The 17332-nt window shown below is 41.7% G+C and overlaps 1 protein-coding gene across 3 annotated transcripts in view; it reads left to right on the forward strand.

The window, feature by feature from the left end:
* USP25 (ubiquitin specific peptidase 25) overlaps nucleotides 1-17332 on the forward strand; it is a 439609-nt gene that overhangs the window by 384027 nt on the left and 38250 nt on the right. For all 3 annotated transcript variants that reach the window (XM_085623051.1, XM_085623052.1, XM_085623053.1), the window contains one exon: nucleotides 12485-12680. In XM_085623051.1, the coding sequence (XP_085479177.1) occupies nucleotides 12485-12680 (196 nt within the window). The remainder of the gene's footprint in view (nucleotides 1-12484; nucleotides 12681-17332) is intronic.

Below are 17332 nucleotides of genomic sequence, written 5' to 3' on the forward strand. Positions count from 1 at the left end.
TTATATATGGTGTGCTCAGCATCATTATGATCCCACTAAATGCCAGGAGGATGTAATTTTGCCCTATCTTCTACATTTAGCAAGGGCAGGGTTGAAATTTTCATCCATAAAGGTTCACCTAGCAGCCATAACAGCATACAGGCGTTCGCCTTCACAGCAGTCATTTTTTAAAGTGCAGGTAGTGAAGGATTTCTTGCAAGGACTCGAGAAAGTCTATCCCCCTGTTAGACCTCCCTCTCCTTCCTGGGAGCTAAACTTGGTTCTGTCAAAGCTCATGGGTTCGCCTTTTGAACCTATTCATAAGGCTACCCTACAGCACCTCACATGGAAGACAGCATTTTTAATAGCCATCACTTCAGCACGGAGGGTCAGTGAGATACAGGCCCTCTGTTCTAAAGAACCCTACACAATTTTTCATCTAAATAGGGTGGTGATGAGAACTCATCCTTCGTTCCTACCCAAGGTGGTATCGGAGTTTCATGTAAACTAAGCCATCTCCTTACCAACCTTTTTTCCCAACCCCTCCTCTCCGGCAGAGAGGGCGTTGCATTCTCTAGATGTCAAAAGGGTCCTAAAATTCTACCTAGATAGGACTAAGAATGTCAGGAAATCTGATCAATTGTTTGTGAACTATGGGGTTGTCCGTATGGGCTTTGCTGCATCCAAACGTTCCATTGCTAGGTGGATTGTTTCAAGTATTACATTGGCCTACCAACTGGCTCAGAAACCATTGGGGGCGCGCCCTAAAGCGCATTCGACAAGAGGAAAAGCGGCTACCGCGGCTTTTCTCAATAATGTCCCACTCTCCGAGATCTGCAAGGCAGCTACTTGGAGATCTGTCCACACTTTTACCAGGCATTATTGTCTGGATTCGGACACCAGAGCGGACACTCAAGTAGGACAAGCCTCCTTGAGGAATCTGTTCCATGCATAATCATTTCCATGATTCTCTTTCTCCATGGGTGATACAACCTTAGTTTCATTTGCCTGCAGGTGGAAGGGGAGCTTGCTACTCTATTCAGTGCTTATGACTATTGATGAGGATCCCCTGGAAGAGAAGGGTAAGTTACTTACCTGTAATCCTAGTTCTCTTCCAGGGGTATCCTCATCAAAGTCATAAGCAACCCACCCACCTCCCCAGGCAAATGAGAAGAAGTGTATTATTCATTATGGAAAGGATATATCTTTGTGTTTAGGACTACGGTCCCGCAAAGAACAACTGACCTAACTGTCACCCCTGAGGCATGATGGGATATGGAAGTCAGGGCTGCCTTAAAGGCACGGTGCCAGTTTTTTACCTGTACAGGGCTTTTTAGTCTCTATGGTATTATATTGCAATGCAGCCTGCAGGCTGGCAATGTGTTGTACATCTGTGTTTTTCCAGTTTGTTCTTTTTATTTTTTGCTTTCTCATGAGTGTTTACCTCATTAAAAAAAGAAAAGAGATTTAGGTGTATTGTTATACCTTTATATATATATATATATATATATATGTGTTATTGGATGTGTATATTTACATTGCCTAGCCTTTTATGGGAGCTGCATTTGCTTGGAAAAAATGATATATGTTTATACATATACAGAGCTGTATATATGTATGCTTTTTACATATATATAATTTTATTATTTCCGGGGTCCCCGCACATGGGCGGGAATATTCAGTGCTTATGACTTTGATGAGGATACCCCTGGAAGAGAACTAGGATTACAGGTAAGTAACTTACCCTTCCAGATTACCCCAGGTTTTGGCATCATTCTGCTGGCGATGGCGCGCAAATGATTGCGGTCTCAGACTCGCTGGGGAGTTTATCGCAGTGTCACATGATCAAGCCTACAGCCAAGTGGTTAATGTCGAAACCCGTTTTTAAGGTACTAATCACGAATTAAAATGTGCCATCACCATGGCTTTTTTCATGATCAGGCGTGAGCTGAACACTGTGAAGTGCTCTTTTTTTAGTAGTTTGGAATACACACGTTATTGTGCCTGGAATTTCCTTTAATATCAATTGAGAAGTTCTTGTTAACCAGAAACGTCGAGTATAAACGAGGCCCCTTTAAAAAAAAAAAAAAGTTATTCATTCTGCAAATGACGCGTTTCGAAGGCAGTTGCGAAAAGTAAATAAGTCAAGTTGGAATAAACCAAGGGTGTTGCTAGGTAACACGATGCTTCACTCTCAGGCTTCAGTCGAGAACGTGCCGGTATAGCTTGTAGCCCTGTTAAAATGATGCACATCCCTCCCAACATAGAGGCCCTAAGCCCACCCCCGCCCCCTCGAAAGCCCGCATGCTGCTTCTTTACGTCGCCTTTACATTAGTCACCCACAGCAAGAATAAATGGTTTTTTACATGAACTCTATAGCGTGTGTACTCCGGGGAGCCACTAGATGCCAGTATTGCAGCATGTTTGCAATGCTGAATTTGATCATTCTATGCAAGGGAGATGGCCGAGAGAGAGGGAAACTGGGTAAAACAGGGGCAGCTCAGCTGCACCTTCTCCGAAGATCTACGTCTCAGAAACAATCGACACGTGAATGATGAAAGTCGCCCTACCACGGGTTTTTGCGCAGTGTGCCTGTAACAGGCAGAACATGTCACTTTTGGAAACGTGTAAACCGAAATCCGAGAAAGATGGCAAGGGGCAACCCGTTTTTAAAGTGAAGAGCGATGGATGCACACTTGCAATTATTTCACAGGGAGTTTATTCTTCGAACCACACTTTCAAAATATTGTCATAATTACCAATATCAAAACAATTACATATTATATCGTATGCTGTCCTTGACCCACGAGTTCTTGAGGTCCCTGCCCACGAAGACAGTGCAGCGTCTATACACAGTGCTCCCGTTTGTGAAAAAAACACAGCTTTTGCTCAGATTATTAATTTAATCTACGACAACAACAAAAAGTAAATACATGGCATTTTTCATGGAGAGGGCGATATTAATTCCAGTATCCAAAAAACCCCACTGGATTTAACAACTAGCGTTGTGTTCCTAGTAGCATATTAGTAATGGTAATTGAATTTATATAGCGCTTACTACCCCAGACACGACGTCATCGTAAAGCACGTATATGACTCGTCAGGAGTGGTGAACGCGACATAAATACAATTGCAAAAACAAATGAACACATGCCTATATGCATTCAATATCCAGTAACCCCGCCCCTATTCGGGAAGCTGCTCGACGAGGACTAGTGTTCTTTCTTGCTGCAACGCGCGCGCGCATACTCCAACTCTGTATCAAGTCACCTTGATTTATCGTGTATTTAAAGTCTTCCGGTGGCTTTCTGGTGGCTGGCAGTTGGTGAAACACAGTGGCTGCCCTGGCAAGTCATCCGGGAACCGAACTGACGCTTTGATTAATTCAAATTCTTTCACAGACCACTATATAGATTCCCCAACTTTTAAATTCCCCCAAGCGCAGGACCGGGTCTGGAAACTTTTCCAGCAGTTGCTGTTGCACCTGCGCGTGTTTCTCTCGGTGAGGTTTGATGGCACAGTTTATCTGTGTTGATTGAAAGAAGGGGTTCTGTTAATGCATTCTGTTGTTAGTTTGCGTCTTCTGCTGTTTGGTGGAACACATTTTGGTTTCCTTCTTGCTTAAGTGCATCTGTTAAACACACAGCTACCAGATGGTGTAATCACCGTAGGCCAGTAATTCAGATATAGGTGTGAGCAGAACTTGGGAAACCTTCTAAATTAGTGATACTGACTGTTCATTTCCACCAAATGAGTGCAGTAACAAATGTAAAAAAGCAATTGAAATTGTGGCATGAGCTGAAACTAGTGGCATCTACTTTTAATATGGTGGATGAGGCCAGTTTCTTTCCTCACCACCAGACCCTGATCCAGAGGAATATAAGACATTACTTCACATCCGTTTAAAACGCATGCCTTTACAACGCGGTTAGTACACAACCGCGTTGTTACCACGCGTACCATTACAATGCATTTCATTAGAACAACTTGCTGTAGGGGGCGCTGGAGTTTGAAATAGTACAATTTACTATTCCAACTTCAGTCTGTGCAACAGTAGGGAATGTGTTTGATTTAAAATCCAACACTTAAAGCCCCCAACAGCAAGTCATTGTAATGACTTGCGGTGTAAATGTACCAACAGCATTGTAAATGCTGTTTCCCGATCCAGAGCTACTCATCTCTTTCAAGATCAGTTTACCCGAACATTCTAAATCCAATGTGCAAGGGAAATATCACCTCCTAAGACCACAGGATTTAAACCTTGCAAAGACTGTTTCGAGTAAATGTCTGTGACAGATCAACATCAGGTTTGCCTGTGGTGCCAGTGGTCAACCCAAGCCTGCAGGGATTTAGCAACAGTGAATCCGAAGGCCATTCAGGATCCAAAGTTTTACATAGTCAAACAATGGAAGACCCCTTGTTGGGACCAGTCCAAGTCCAGAGGTGTCTCGGGCCTCTTCCCGGCACTAGGTAGATCTTAGTCATGCTCCAAATCCACAGGTAAGTTGAAGAAAAAACATTAAAATAATCCAAGCAGGATTCAGCCCCTTCCTGGGTAGGCACTTGAGTGTTTCAATGCCTTTCCCTGTTGCTCAGAAAGTCGCTCAACGTTTGAGGCAGTCCCGCAACTTGGTGCGGCACAACCAGAGTTTCTGGGCCATCTGCAACACAGAGGTATATCCAAGAGTTCTCGAGGTTATTCTGAGGTTCTTTGGACTCCTTCCCACTTCTATAGAACATGTTCAAGCTTCACGGAGCAGAGAGGTCATCCATTTGGGATACTGCCAGCGAGTTCACCCGCCGCTTCATCACCAGACCTATACCGGTACCTTTGTTGACTCCCTCTCCACAATCTGTGCTGGACCCCGGTACGCCAATGCAGACTCCAACACCGATGGATGAGACCCAATCCATTGTGCTCTGAGTCTGCCTCTCCCTGAACTTGACCGAGGCCATGCTGTGTCCATTGAACTGCAGCCTTTGCTCTCCCCACCTGAACCACTTAACATCCCGTATCTGTAGGATAGGCCTCACTTGCTAAGTTCTTTATTTGGGACCGACCCTGATAATGAGTATGGCATGGGAGACAAGTTTTTGGAACCTTACCATGAAGAAAACTGGTATAAGGATCCCCAGGATGCCAGTGGTTGCGACATCTCACCTGACACAGGCCTAATCTCACCTCCAGGCCCTGCCACAGATGAAAGTGCCTTTTTCTCAATGGGAGGCCAGGGTTCTCGACCTCCAGCACTGACCTTGGAGGTCAAGACTAACTTAATCAATCGGGACAGATCAGTACTGAGCACTTGTTGCCCTTTAATGAGGCCACCATTAACACTTTATTAGAAACCTTGGCTAAACCTTACTCTTGTTCCCTGGGAAATCACCAGATTGTGTAGTGTCATCGTCCTGCCACCAACGACCCTGTTTTTTTGACCTAGCTCCCTTCCCCCGAGAGCTTGGTGGTGCAAGCTTCCACCAGTAGGACAAACCCGAATGCCTTACTAACTACTCCTCCCTTGTCTGCTCCGCCACGCCAACCGCATCAACCTTTTTCAGCTTTTTTTTTTTAATGGAGTTTTCTGTAGCGCAAACGTGACTCGAAGATATCGGATATCAGAGCTCTATACAAGAGCACCAGTTGCGTTACATGAGGACATATTCATTTTTGTTAGGCACGGGGAGATTAAGTGATTTGCCCAGGATCACAGGATTTTCAGCATCATTGCCAAGCCTCGAAACTGGTTCCACAGATTCTAGGTCGACCGCACTAGCCGTTAGGCTAACTCCTCTCGTATGGCAGGTGTACCTCATACAGGCAGCCACTTCTGCGTTAGCAGGGTTCCCAGCCGTTCCATGGCTGAGGCAGAGACATCCACTAACCCCACGGTCAGAGACCGCATGCCAGTCATTCTGCCAGATATGACCCCACCCTGCGGCCCCATCTGCCAAACCCCTTTAGCGTGTCCATAGTGGAAAATAGCCACCCAGTTGGAGGCAGGATACAACGATTTTTACTGGGCTGGCAGGCCACAACATCGGACAGGTGGGTCCTGCAAATTGTCCAGAAGTGGTATGCTCTACCCTTTCTGGCTGCTCCACTGAACCTTCTATCATCCCATCTGACTGAGAACCAGCTGTCAACAGAAAAATGCAATCCCTTTTAGCCAAAGTAACTATGACCGGATTCCTGGTGCCAATGAAGGTCTAAGCCCTTATTCCTACTTTAGACCCAGGCTCGCTCAATATCTTCCTTTGGAAGGACATGTTCAAGAGGCTCACTCTGCCCCCAGTCTTGTTTGCCCTTGAGACTGGATGGTAGTGTTGGACCTGCAGGACGCATACTTCATATCCCCGTTCTGCGGGCCCACATGCCCTATCTGAGTTTCATGGTGTGACAGGAGCATTTTCAGTTTGCTGTTCTCCCCTCTGGTCTCACCAGCACCCCTTAGTTCATGAACGTGATGGTGGTGATGGTAGAACATCTTTGGAGGTCAGGGCTCCCACACCTGACTCCTTCTCATATACTATCTTTCAGAGCCATTATGGACACTGTCCAGTTTCTTGTCTTTCCTCCAGAAAGGAGAGTCCAAGACCGGCTCTGATCCCAATCCTGCGGCCTTTGTCCTGGATTTCAGTGATGTAGACTCTGAGGCTGTTGGGACTGATGGCCTCCTGCATCCTGGGGGTCAAGCACGCCCAGTGGGACATGGAGGATTTGCAGTGGAATGCGAAGTCTCTTTGGGTCCAACATCAAGGGGATTTCTCTCACCATGGCCAGATCTCAAAGGAGACTGCAAAATACCTCCAGGATCATTGCACCACTGTGATTGGGTCAGTGGGAGACCCCTCTCCCTCCCCCTTCCTTCCCTCACCTTACCCCCCCCCCCCCCACTCCATAGCTAACATTGGTGACCGATTCCTCGCTTCAGGGGTGGGGCAGCCATCTGGCAGAGGTGAAGATTAGCGGCCTCTGGTTTCCGGTGGAGGCTTGACTCCAAATGAAGCTTCTGGAGCTGCAAGTTATCCGCTTGGCGTTGGAAGCCTTTCTGTCCTTCATCAAGGGAAGACTGGTGCAGGTGCTCACAGAAAGCACCACTCTGTATTGCAACAAATAGGGCGGGGTCAGATCATGGACCCTGTGCCAGGAGGAGGTGCACTTCTGGAAATGGCTGGACCATCAAGGAATTGGCTTGGTGGTAACCACCTGGCAGGATCTTAGAACACCAGGGCGGACAATCTCAGCCATCAATGCCTAGTGGATCACAAGTGGCAGTTATACCTGGAGATGGCACAAGGTCTCTTTCAGCTTATGGGGAGAACCTTGGATGAATCTATTCCCCAGTGAGAAAGATCAATGTTGGCAGTTCTGCATGTTTAAGTTCCTGAGGTGGTGTGTCTCAGAGACCCGTTCCACCTACAGTGGGACTTGGGACTCCTGTATGCCTTGCTGGTGATACCTCTCCTGCCGGGAGATCTGAAGATCAGGACCAACCAGGCCCAAGTCATCCCAGTGGCTCAGAATTTGTCACGGAGAGTGTGGTATCCAGAGCTCCTGGGTATGAGCATCTGTCCTTCGATCAGGCTGCTACTCTGGGAGGATCTGCTGTTATATTAACTGGGCAGGGTCCTGCACCAGGCTCGTCAGTCTTGCTTGGTGATTGAGCAGCGACAACTAAACTTCTTCAACCTTCCTCCAGAGGTGGTTGATGTCATCTCAGCAGCCAGGCGCACCTCAACAAAAACTGTGTAGACTGGCTTGTTGGGATACATTTGTGGTTTGGTGTGGTACATGGCCAGGTTATCCGTTTTGTTATTTGTTCTGTCCCTCATCCTGCAGGGCTTTGATTTGGGCACAGTTAAAGGGGACCTTTCAGCCTTGTTACGTTTTCCAGACCAGCCCTCATTATTTAAATCATTATTTAAAAAAAAAAGACATCACAACATTTGTTTCCTCCTTCTCTATTTGCTACATGACAGTGGTATCTTAAAGTGGTCCTCACGTGATTGATGTGCAATCCCTTTTAGCTGGTGCACAGCTGTCCTTTGTGGCTGCCCACCCTCAACAGTATTCCTTGTTACCATACCATCCGTGCAGAGGCTGAGTGAGCTCCAAGTTCTTTGTGCCAACCTGCAGTAGACCACCTTCTTCCCAGAAAACTGGTTCTGCAAACTTGATCATCCTGTGCAAAAAGTTGTGATACCGTTGCACGTTAGTTAGACCATCACCTTACCAGTATCTGCTCTGCCTCGCCCCTTAATAGAGGATTAGCGACTCCATCTCCTAGACCCCCAGAGAGATATGAGCATTTAGATTGATCGTACCAGAGAAAAGATAATGGACAATTGGCTCTTTGTGGGAGTGAAGGAGGGAAAAGCCATGCATAAAATGACCATTGTGCTCTGCATCAAGATCTGCTACACATTGTCCAAGAAGCAGCCCCAGAAGGGTTAAGAGCTCATTCTACCAGAGACCAGGGTGCTACCACTGCACTGGTATGCAGAGTTCCTTTCATGGACATTTGTCAGGCTGCTCTGTGGGCGTCTCTCCATACGTTCACGAAGCACTACTGTCTGGACAGACAGGTTTGCGGTTGGGGGCATTTTGCTCCCTCAGACCTGCAATACATTTTGATTTAAGCCAGTTCAGACACACCTCCGAATGAGTATAGCTTTAATATCTATTCAAAAGGTGAGTAATGTCCAGTTCGAAGTAGTCTCTAACAGAAGATCTAACGTAGCCCTTTCTCTGGAAGAAACTATCTATCCACAGATTCCTCACCATCCCACCAATTCTGCACGTTCTGTGAATTGGGCTCTGCCCTTTTAAAAAGATCCCATATATAGGAATCTGCGCACTGGTCGAAGCTAATTGGCTGCTGGGACTCTGCGCCTGGTGACACGAAAAGCCTCAAAAGCAAATGACGTCAGTGTGCGGAAGTGGCGCCTACATTGGTCCCACACATCATTTCCGGAGCTTATCAGCATCCATGTGGACCCGCAAAGGTACTGCAAAAAATATTCCGGCTCCAGCCAGATGCTTGGGGAAAGTATTCAAAAGTTGGGGAATCTGCGGTTAGATAGTCTCTACCAGAAAGTGTTCACAAAGGTAAAGTAACATTTTCTTATCTTACTGTATACTTTCTTGTATAATCCTCCCACTCACACCATTATTTCTTCTGCAATCCTCTTTCATCGCCATTTGTGCACTCCCCTTTTCTGCCATTCACAATCTTGTCAACCAAAATGCCACAAACTCCATTTTCTACATAACTTTGCATAGTTAATATAGCATCCTCTGTTTGGGTACATTGCTCTATTAGAAGTCACTCAGCGTTAAACCCTCTTAGCATTTTATTTGGTGAGAGAGGAGTTTCTCTAAAATGGTCTTTATGAATGACTAAAATGTCCCCTTTTAAGAGTGGCCTAGAGATTGCTGTCATATAACATAAAAAATGTAAACATATTCATACGCACATGAGTTTTGGGTTAGCCCTGTTTGTCAGGAGATCTTTTCATCTGTCATTTACATTTTGCCTAGGTCTTTCACAACTTATAGCATAGGGAAATGGGTCTGCCAGCTTCAGACATTGGCTGTGTTCACTCTCGGTGATCACATTTTCTATGTGCACATTTGCCTAAAAAGTAGTCCACTTAATTGTCAAGGATAGTAGGGCAGTCTAAAATTGAATTTCTGCTTCCATTTCATATTTAAAATTTGAATTGAATCTAGAACCCCTGTTATTTATTTTAAACAGTTGGCCTTCGAACACCACATTGTCCGTCACTGCATAATTTTTAATTGGGCTTTTCTCACTGAAGAGTTCCCTAAAGCAAAAGCAGCCCCCACCCCAATTCCTTTTTACCTTTGCCCCATATCCCCATTACTTCTATAGTATATCCCTTTTTTTAGTTATCTGCATCGTAGATCATGCAGACCCAGTTCATATTTTGCAAATTTGTTTGGTCTTTCTCGGATTCATAAAGTGGTTTAACTCCTCTTCAGTGGTAGTAAGCGCTATGTAAATCCAATCCAAATATGATAATAATAATACAGTAAATCAGAAAAGCAACTTTTCTTATGATCTTCCATTTCTTTTAGAGTGAATTAGTAATTCGTTTTGTACAAGCTCACAGTTAGCGAATTCACTGTCCAGTCAGTAAGTTATGTTCCAGGGTTGAAAATACTTAGAACAATTCTATTGAAAATGTTATGTTTGTATTGATGCTGATTGTGATTCAGCACCCATATGCACCTGTATGGTAAGTTGGGCCTTACAAATAATTATTAGGTGAACCAATTCTTGATCTTGGTATCCGTTCGTATGTTCATCTTGCATAGCATCTCTAAGCCTAGTTTTCGTGTTATGTTTAATCTGCTTATTGGTTTTTCAGTTGAGGTACATCAATTACATTAACATTTTACATATCAAACACATTGGCATCTCTAGTTTCTACATATTAACAGCTGTTATTGTGTTCAGATTCTGTTTGCATGTCTTGCTTGTGGTTAGACAATGGTTGGATGCTTTGGCTATTTCACCGGTCATAGATTTATCATAGAGCCGAACAAGTATATAGCTAAACTCTGCTTGCTCTTCTCCAATTGCCTCTACTGTGTTCTACTTGTTTATTTGTTGGGCTTAGTCATCTGCTTTAGGGGTGTCTCAAAATTCATCAGTTTCTCATCCCAGTGATAGCCTATTGTTCCTTTGCATATCCTTGTTTTATGTTTTCTGTGAAAAGCAGCATTCTGAATTTTCGGTCATTTATTCACATCTTTCCTCAGTTCTTTCAGTCATGGGAAATGTTTTCGGAATTTTAGTGCATTGCTATACATCTTTAGGCCAGAACTAAGGCTAGATCTATTAAGCTCTGTTTGAATATATCAAGGAGTGATCGTAGAACTGAGTTCCTAGCTTGCTTCTGTTCCCTGCTGTGAACAACAATTGAAGAACCGTTTGAGGTTCCAAAGTGAGGTTCCTCATCTAACCCTAATATTTTCCTTTATTGCTAGATGTGTCAGAAATTGAAAAGCTTGGATTCTATATCCCTCTATAAACATGTTAGTGATATCAATACTCTGTCTTGAAAGAGGTCCCCCATAGTGATTAATCCTGCATTGGAGTAGCTCCATAATTTTTTCCTTCCAAGAGCATTGATAAATCATGTACTCCCTTCCACTTTGCAGATTTAGCTTTGTGTTAGTGGGGATGAGGCAGGTTGCTCTGAGTTCTAGAATGGTGATGTAATGATGACACTCTGAAGGCAGCTAATGTAAACTTGACAGTGCATTACCCATATGAATTAGCCACCTTATGAATGATTTTTTTCTTTGACATAAAGTTCCACTGAAAGGTGTTCCTTTAGAAGAGTTGCTTTCCTATCCTGCTGCTGGAGGTCCTGATGAAGCATCTGAAGGAAATAAGTCAGGAAGCTCTCATTTTACAGGAGTTAACCTCAGAGACCCAGGGATAGGGAAGTGTGAATAATGAGAGCTGGTAAACAACTACTACTAGTGAAGCTATTAAAGATAAAAATAGACAAACGCTATTGAATAGGATTTTTTGTGGAACGTCCGTGATAATTTTCATAAAACTCACATATCTTTATTATTGTGTGGAAGAAGGTAGATTTTATTTCCTAGTATAGAGACATTCTCAACTTATGAAGAGTGCAGACAGTGACAAAGGCCTGATAGCAAAAGCTTTAAACAAAAAATATATCTTGTCTGACTGGAACTTTGTCTATTGTACATGCCGTAGACGGTGCAAGGTACAAGTTATTTTGGCTTAGGTGTTTTGTTTTGCAGTACACTATTAATCTGCAGAATCCTACAAGGCATGTAATGTGTGTACTACTATGTGTGAGTTATTATTGACCTCATCTTAACTTTGATATTTGTTATATATTAGACATTTCTGGTATGTTTAAATGCCTCATTGGTTTTCGTGAAGTTTTTTTCTGTCAATAGGTTTCTCTTGCCATTTTGTTATTGGCCCCCTTATTTGAATATTTAATTTATGCGGGATATTCCCATATTTAATTGCTGGATTCTGATTCGAATACTTTTGGACCATAGCTGCATTGAAATAAATAACAAACCTTATTGCGTACGAGCTGAAACATGCAAGTTATGTGCTCCTAAGTTATGAAGTAATATGTTCTAGACCTTGCCTAAAGTAATTAATATATGGACATCTTTTACAACACTTAAAAATCAATTGCTTTCACTTGAATAACCGAACACATTTTTTAAAAACTTTTTCTGTAGATTCATTTCTCTCATTACAATAGGGGTTCATATAGTTTGAATATGATGCTCAGAAAGCAATATTCTAATGAAACCTAGCGTTTGGTTTATTGGTTTTTAATAATAGATGTGGGCACATCGATCTTACTCAAATTTCAGTAAGGAGAGTTTGTGACTGCTTGATTGGCAACTTTAATGCATGCCAAGGAGAGCTAATCCCCTTTTTTTTCCTGTTTTTTCTATGCCATGAAGAAAGTAAATGATAGTGCTGCTGGCCAGTTCGAGACTGGGGAGGACAGTGCTGTTAACAGTGGCCTAGCCATTATGAATGAATTTATTGTTCCCTGCTTGCCATTGCTGCTGGTCGATGAAATGGAAGAGAAGGACATTGTTGCTGTTGAAGATATGCGAAATCGCTGGTGTTCATATCTTGGGCAAGAAATGGAGCGTAAGTATTCTTAGTTTAGAAAGGTTTGTGCGCTTATTTAACACTATATTTCTGTCCAGTGTACCCACCATTTCATTTGTTTAATTCCTACAGAAGTTTGATCCGTTTACTAGGGGTGGGCGGAGTTTGCGGAATCGCGTTACGCAAATCTCCGCGAAACGGTTAAAAATCTCCGCGAACATGCAGAAATTCCGCGAACACGCGGAATTGCTTGTTCGCGATACTTTTTTCCTGTTCGCGATCGCTGCTTGCGTGCTCGGGATGAAATATCTCGCGAACACGCATATTGAGAACGCGAACAAGCAAAAAATTTCGCGAAGTTGCGGAACGCAGATTTTTTGCAATTTCGCGTTCTCCGCGGAACGCGAAATTACCCAAATTCCACGAACGGAGCGGAATTTACCGCCCAGGCCTACCGTTTACCTTATAGTATGTGTGGTAAGAGATAGGGTCACTCCTATACAAATACAGTAAAAGAAAAGAAAAAAAGCAATGTTGACGTAAAGCTTATGAGTTAAAACCAAAATTTCTATTACGAGCTTGCGCAAGTATTGAGTTTATAATTGTTAACAATCTTATACTGTTTATTGTTTTTAAGCTTGAGTTTATTTAAAATACTTAGAGCAAATAACAGTAGGGTAAGGGAAACAGCAATGTAGTGGGTATATCATTTTACAGGTATGCTAATATAAAAATACACCAAGAAATACAAATCTGCTGTATGACATTGTAATTGAAGTCGAACAATAAACAGATAATATAGGGAGGGAATGGAGGGGAAGGAAGGAAAAAGTAATGCAGACAATGTTAACAGGTTATTTATATAAGAATGAATAATAAAACCTGTAGACAAGTCATAAGTGTAAAATAACAAGCATACAATTAAAGACACAAAGATATTATGCATGCTAATTTAAAGAGCTTTCTGGACCTAGTCAGAATTCAAAATATTCGAACTGGCAAATAAGCTAGATTTATTTAAAACATAGTAATTTGAAGCCATAGTAAATCTTTTTTATAGCTAAGGGAATGGGTGTAACATAGTATCAAGCCTATGATTAAAACAAATAGCGTACCACCACGATTCAAAAGTAACATCTAGCGTACTTTTCGAATTTGGAAGTGATTAAATGAAAGGCCACGGCTAAGAAGTCTACCAATTTATGACCCTGAGTAAGTTTAGACCAAGTCGGAGCAAAATTGCCAAGGAAAATATTTGAAAATGAAAACGGAATGTTGATTTAAAAAATTGTTTTAATCGAATTCCATACTAGTTTCCAGAATGTATGGATAGTAGGGCATTTGAAGAGCATATGTTTTAAATCAACGTCTGGAGAACTGCAGGACCAACAAGATGGGCTTGAATCCGAAGAAAATCAGTGTAGATTGACAGGAGTGAGCAGTAAACTGTGGTAAATGGAAAGAAAGGGATTGTAAAGTATTGGCAGCTCTGGTGGATTTATGCATTTTAGTCCGAATTTTGTCCCATAACCTAATGGTCCAGCCTTCCAGTGAGTTTGATTCCCATGTAAACTCAGTTTTTGATTTAGATCTATCATTAAAAGAGATGACTGTTTTATAGATTGTAGAGGCTTTGGTATTTGTGGTTAATAGTTTGAGCAGCAAAACTGAGTCGGTGAAGGAAGGAACAGTTTGAGGAATATTTTATGAGATGCGTTAAAGATTTATGAAGGAGTTCATTTTGTTTCTTGGATGACGAGGGTAAGGGAAATTTATTTTTAATCTCCAAAGAGGGTAACATTTGGCCATCAGTAAAAAAGTTGAGATAATCAGTAAATACCTCTGTTCCTCCCAAGTTTTCCAGTAGGTGGAATGATTATTAATTTGGATGTTGCAGTTAGGCAAGATAGTTTGTTGAAGGAGATTGACGAGAGATGTATGGGTAAAAGAATGTAGGTATGATAGAAATTGGTGTGAGTGGGCAATAGCTGGGGTAAGTAATTGGGAAATACAAGTTGTAAATTACAGTAGCTCTTGAAAATCAAAGAGTGCTATGATGGATTATTCCCAGCAAAAGCCATAATGGAGTATGGAGTGAGTGAGTGGAATTAAGCCAATGAGCTGATTGTTTTAAGGCAAAAGCATGATGATAGTGTTTAAAATTATGAAAGTTAAGACCCCTTTCGGATTTATCCTTCTTTAAAATTGGTAAGCCTCTCTAAGATCTCTGACCCTGCCATAAGAAATTGGACAGTAGAGTCTGTTTTTAAAATAAGAATTTGGGATACGAGTTGGGATCATTGAAATGATGTATAATATGATGGGAGTTAACATAAGCTTAATAGAGGCAATCTGCCCCACCTAGAAAGAAATAAGTTTTATCTGGTAATTGTATAATTTAAAGACTTAGTAATACTATCAACATATAATTTAATAGATATTATATCTTTAATGTTGTTTGTGAACCATAATCTTAAATACTTTATTTTAAAAGGTTGCCATGAGAAGTCAGCAGAGTTGAATTGTTTGGTACAGTGGACATTTAGATGGAGCTTGTCTGATTTATCAGTGTTAGGCTTATAACCTGACAGGTGAGAAAATATTGAAACATTTTCCGTGAAGGATGGAATGGATTGAGAAGGGCTAGAGCAATAGAAAAGGATATCATCTGCATAAACAGATCATTTAATAAGCTTCTCAAAAGTCAAAGTTGGGATCTTGTTGAATTTTAGTCAGGAAGGGTTACAGTGCAATGATAAATAGGAGCGGGGATAAGGGGCAACCGTGATGTACTCCTCTAAATAAAGGGAAATGATCAGATATGATGCTATTAACAAAAATGGCAGCTTTAGAGCCAGGGAAAAATAAAGAAATTAAGCTACAAAGATTTGGGAGAAACCAATCCATTTTAATGCTGTAAATGTGAAATCCCATCCAGTCCTGTCGAAAGCTTTCTCAGCATCCAAAACATATACACTGATAATCTGGTGTAGGGGCATTGCCAAAGAGGTTATGAAAAACACCGGCATCATCAGAAAGTCTGGTAGAAAGGGATCAATACACATAGCTAGTATTTTCGCAAGAATCTTAAAATGTGTTAACTAAGGATATGGGTCAGTATGTTTTACAATATTTAGGATCTCTGTTCTCTTTTGGAATTAAACAAAATCAACAATCCTGAAAGTACCTTGAGAAGCATCTTGGTTAATGAAAAAATGGGAGAAGGATCTTTGCAAAATGAGCTAAGCATTTTATGGTTTGCCCTTCTTTGTAAGAGATACTGCATCAGTGATCTCAATTAAAGTGATATCCCACTCTAAAGATATAAAATCAACACATATGGTTTGTGGTGAATTAATATTTTGAAAGAAAGTAGATGTCTGATGGAGGGAGATTTCTGTCGTCAGTGTAATATTTTTGACAAAACTCCACATTTTTGGCAAGGAAATAGTCACAAAAACTGTCAGGATGGCGCTAATATAGGCAACACGATGTCACTTTCAACGTCAACTATGTCAATTCGGAACCCATCAACGCCACCTAATGTACTGCTCAAGATTACCAGATCCCACTTGGCACCTATGAAATATTCTAAAGTGTGAGGAATCAGCCGTGAGTTTCTACCAGAATTTGTTTAACAAAGGTAAGTAAGTTGTTAAATAAAATGCAACAATTTCATAAAACTCATGAATAAAGGTCCTATAAAAGTTAACAAAGCCTAAAAAAGAACTCTGAATTGTCTTAACTGAAGTAGGTGAAGGCCATGACACTATTGCTGCTACTTTCTTTTCATTCATCTTTATGCCCTCAGGTGTAGTGGTAGACCCTAGAAACTTCATTTATAGTGGCTTGAAAAAGGCACTTAACAATTTTAGCAAAAAGGAGATGCTCTCATAAATGCTACAAAATCTCCATAACATGATATGTAAGGTTCCAAGGTATCAAAGTACATAGAAATATCAAAGCGCACAGTGTAGAACGCATCCAGAAATCTCAACACCTCACCTATAAAATACTGAAATGGTGCAGGAGCATTTCGGTGTCCAAAAGTTTTGACCTCACGTGTACAATCTAAACTTATTAATGTAGTTATTTCCACTCATCACCTACCCATGCCCTGAATAGCTTGTAAACTCCTTTTAAATCCAATTTCTTGAATACTTTAGCATCTCTGATGTAGTTGCATAAAATAACATAATGTGGATGAAATTATGCTAACTTTGAGGTCATGAAGTAGGGGAACTTAAAAAAGAGGGAAAATATGTCCAAGATACCAAACATTTTATGTAGCCCACCATTTCTAAGCACTGTAAAGAACATTTGTTATGTTTACCTAATTTGAATTTGATGATACTCAATTTACAGACTATAGTAGGTAAAGCGATGAGTTAGCTGTGCTATTATTTGAACTTGTGATATGCAGATCAGGGTAAATGTTAGCAATGCGCATTTTTCTCTACAGGCCATATTACTAGCATCTAAGAGGACACGTGGGGCCTTGTTTTGGATTCTAGTACTCTTCCATCGCCCTGGAATTTGCACTCATTATTAATAATGAGCTTTCAATATCAATGACCCTATGCTCAATCAAAAATAAGGTATACTTACTAATGACTGGCTCCAGTTAATTGTGGGCTGGGCCACCACCAAGGCAACAACACTACATTTGTAGACCACAATCTGATTGCTGC

The sequence above is a fragment of the Triturus cristatus genome, chromosome 8 (assembly GCF_964204655.1).
Source record: "Triturus cristatus chromosome 8, aTriCri1.1, whole genome shotgun sequence".
NCBI lineage: Eukaryota > Metazoa > Chordata > Amphibia > Caudata > Salamandridae > Triturus > Triturus cristatus.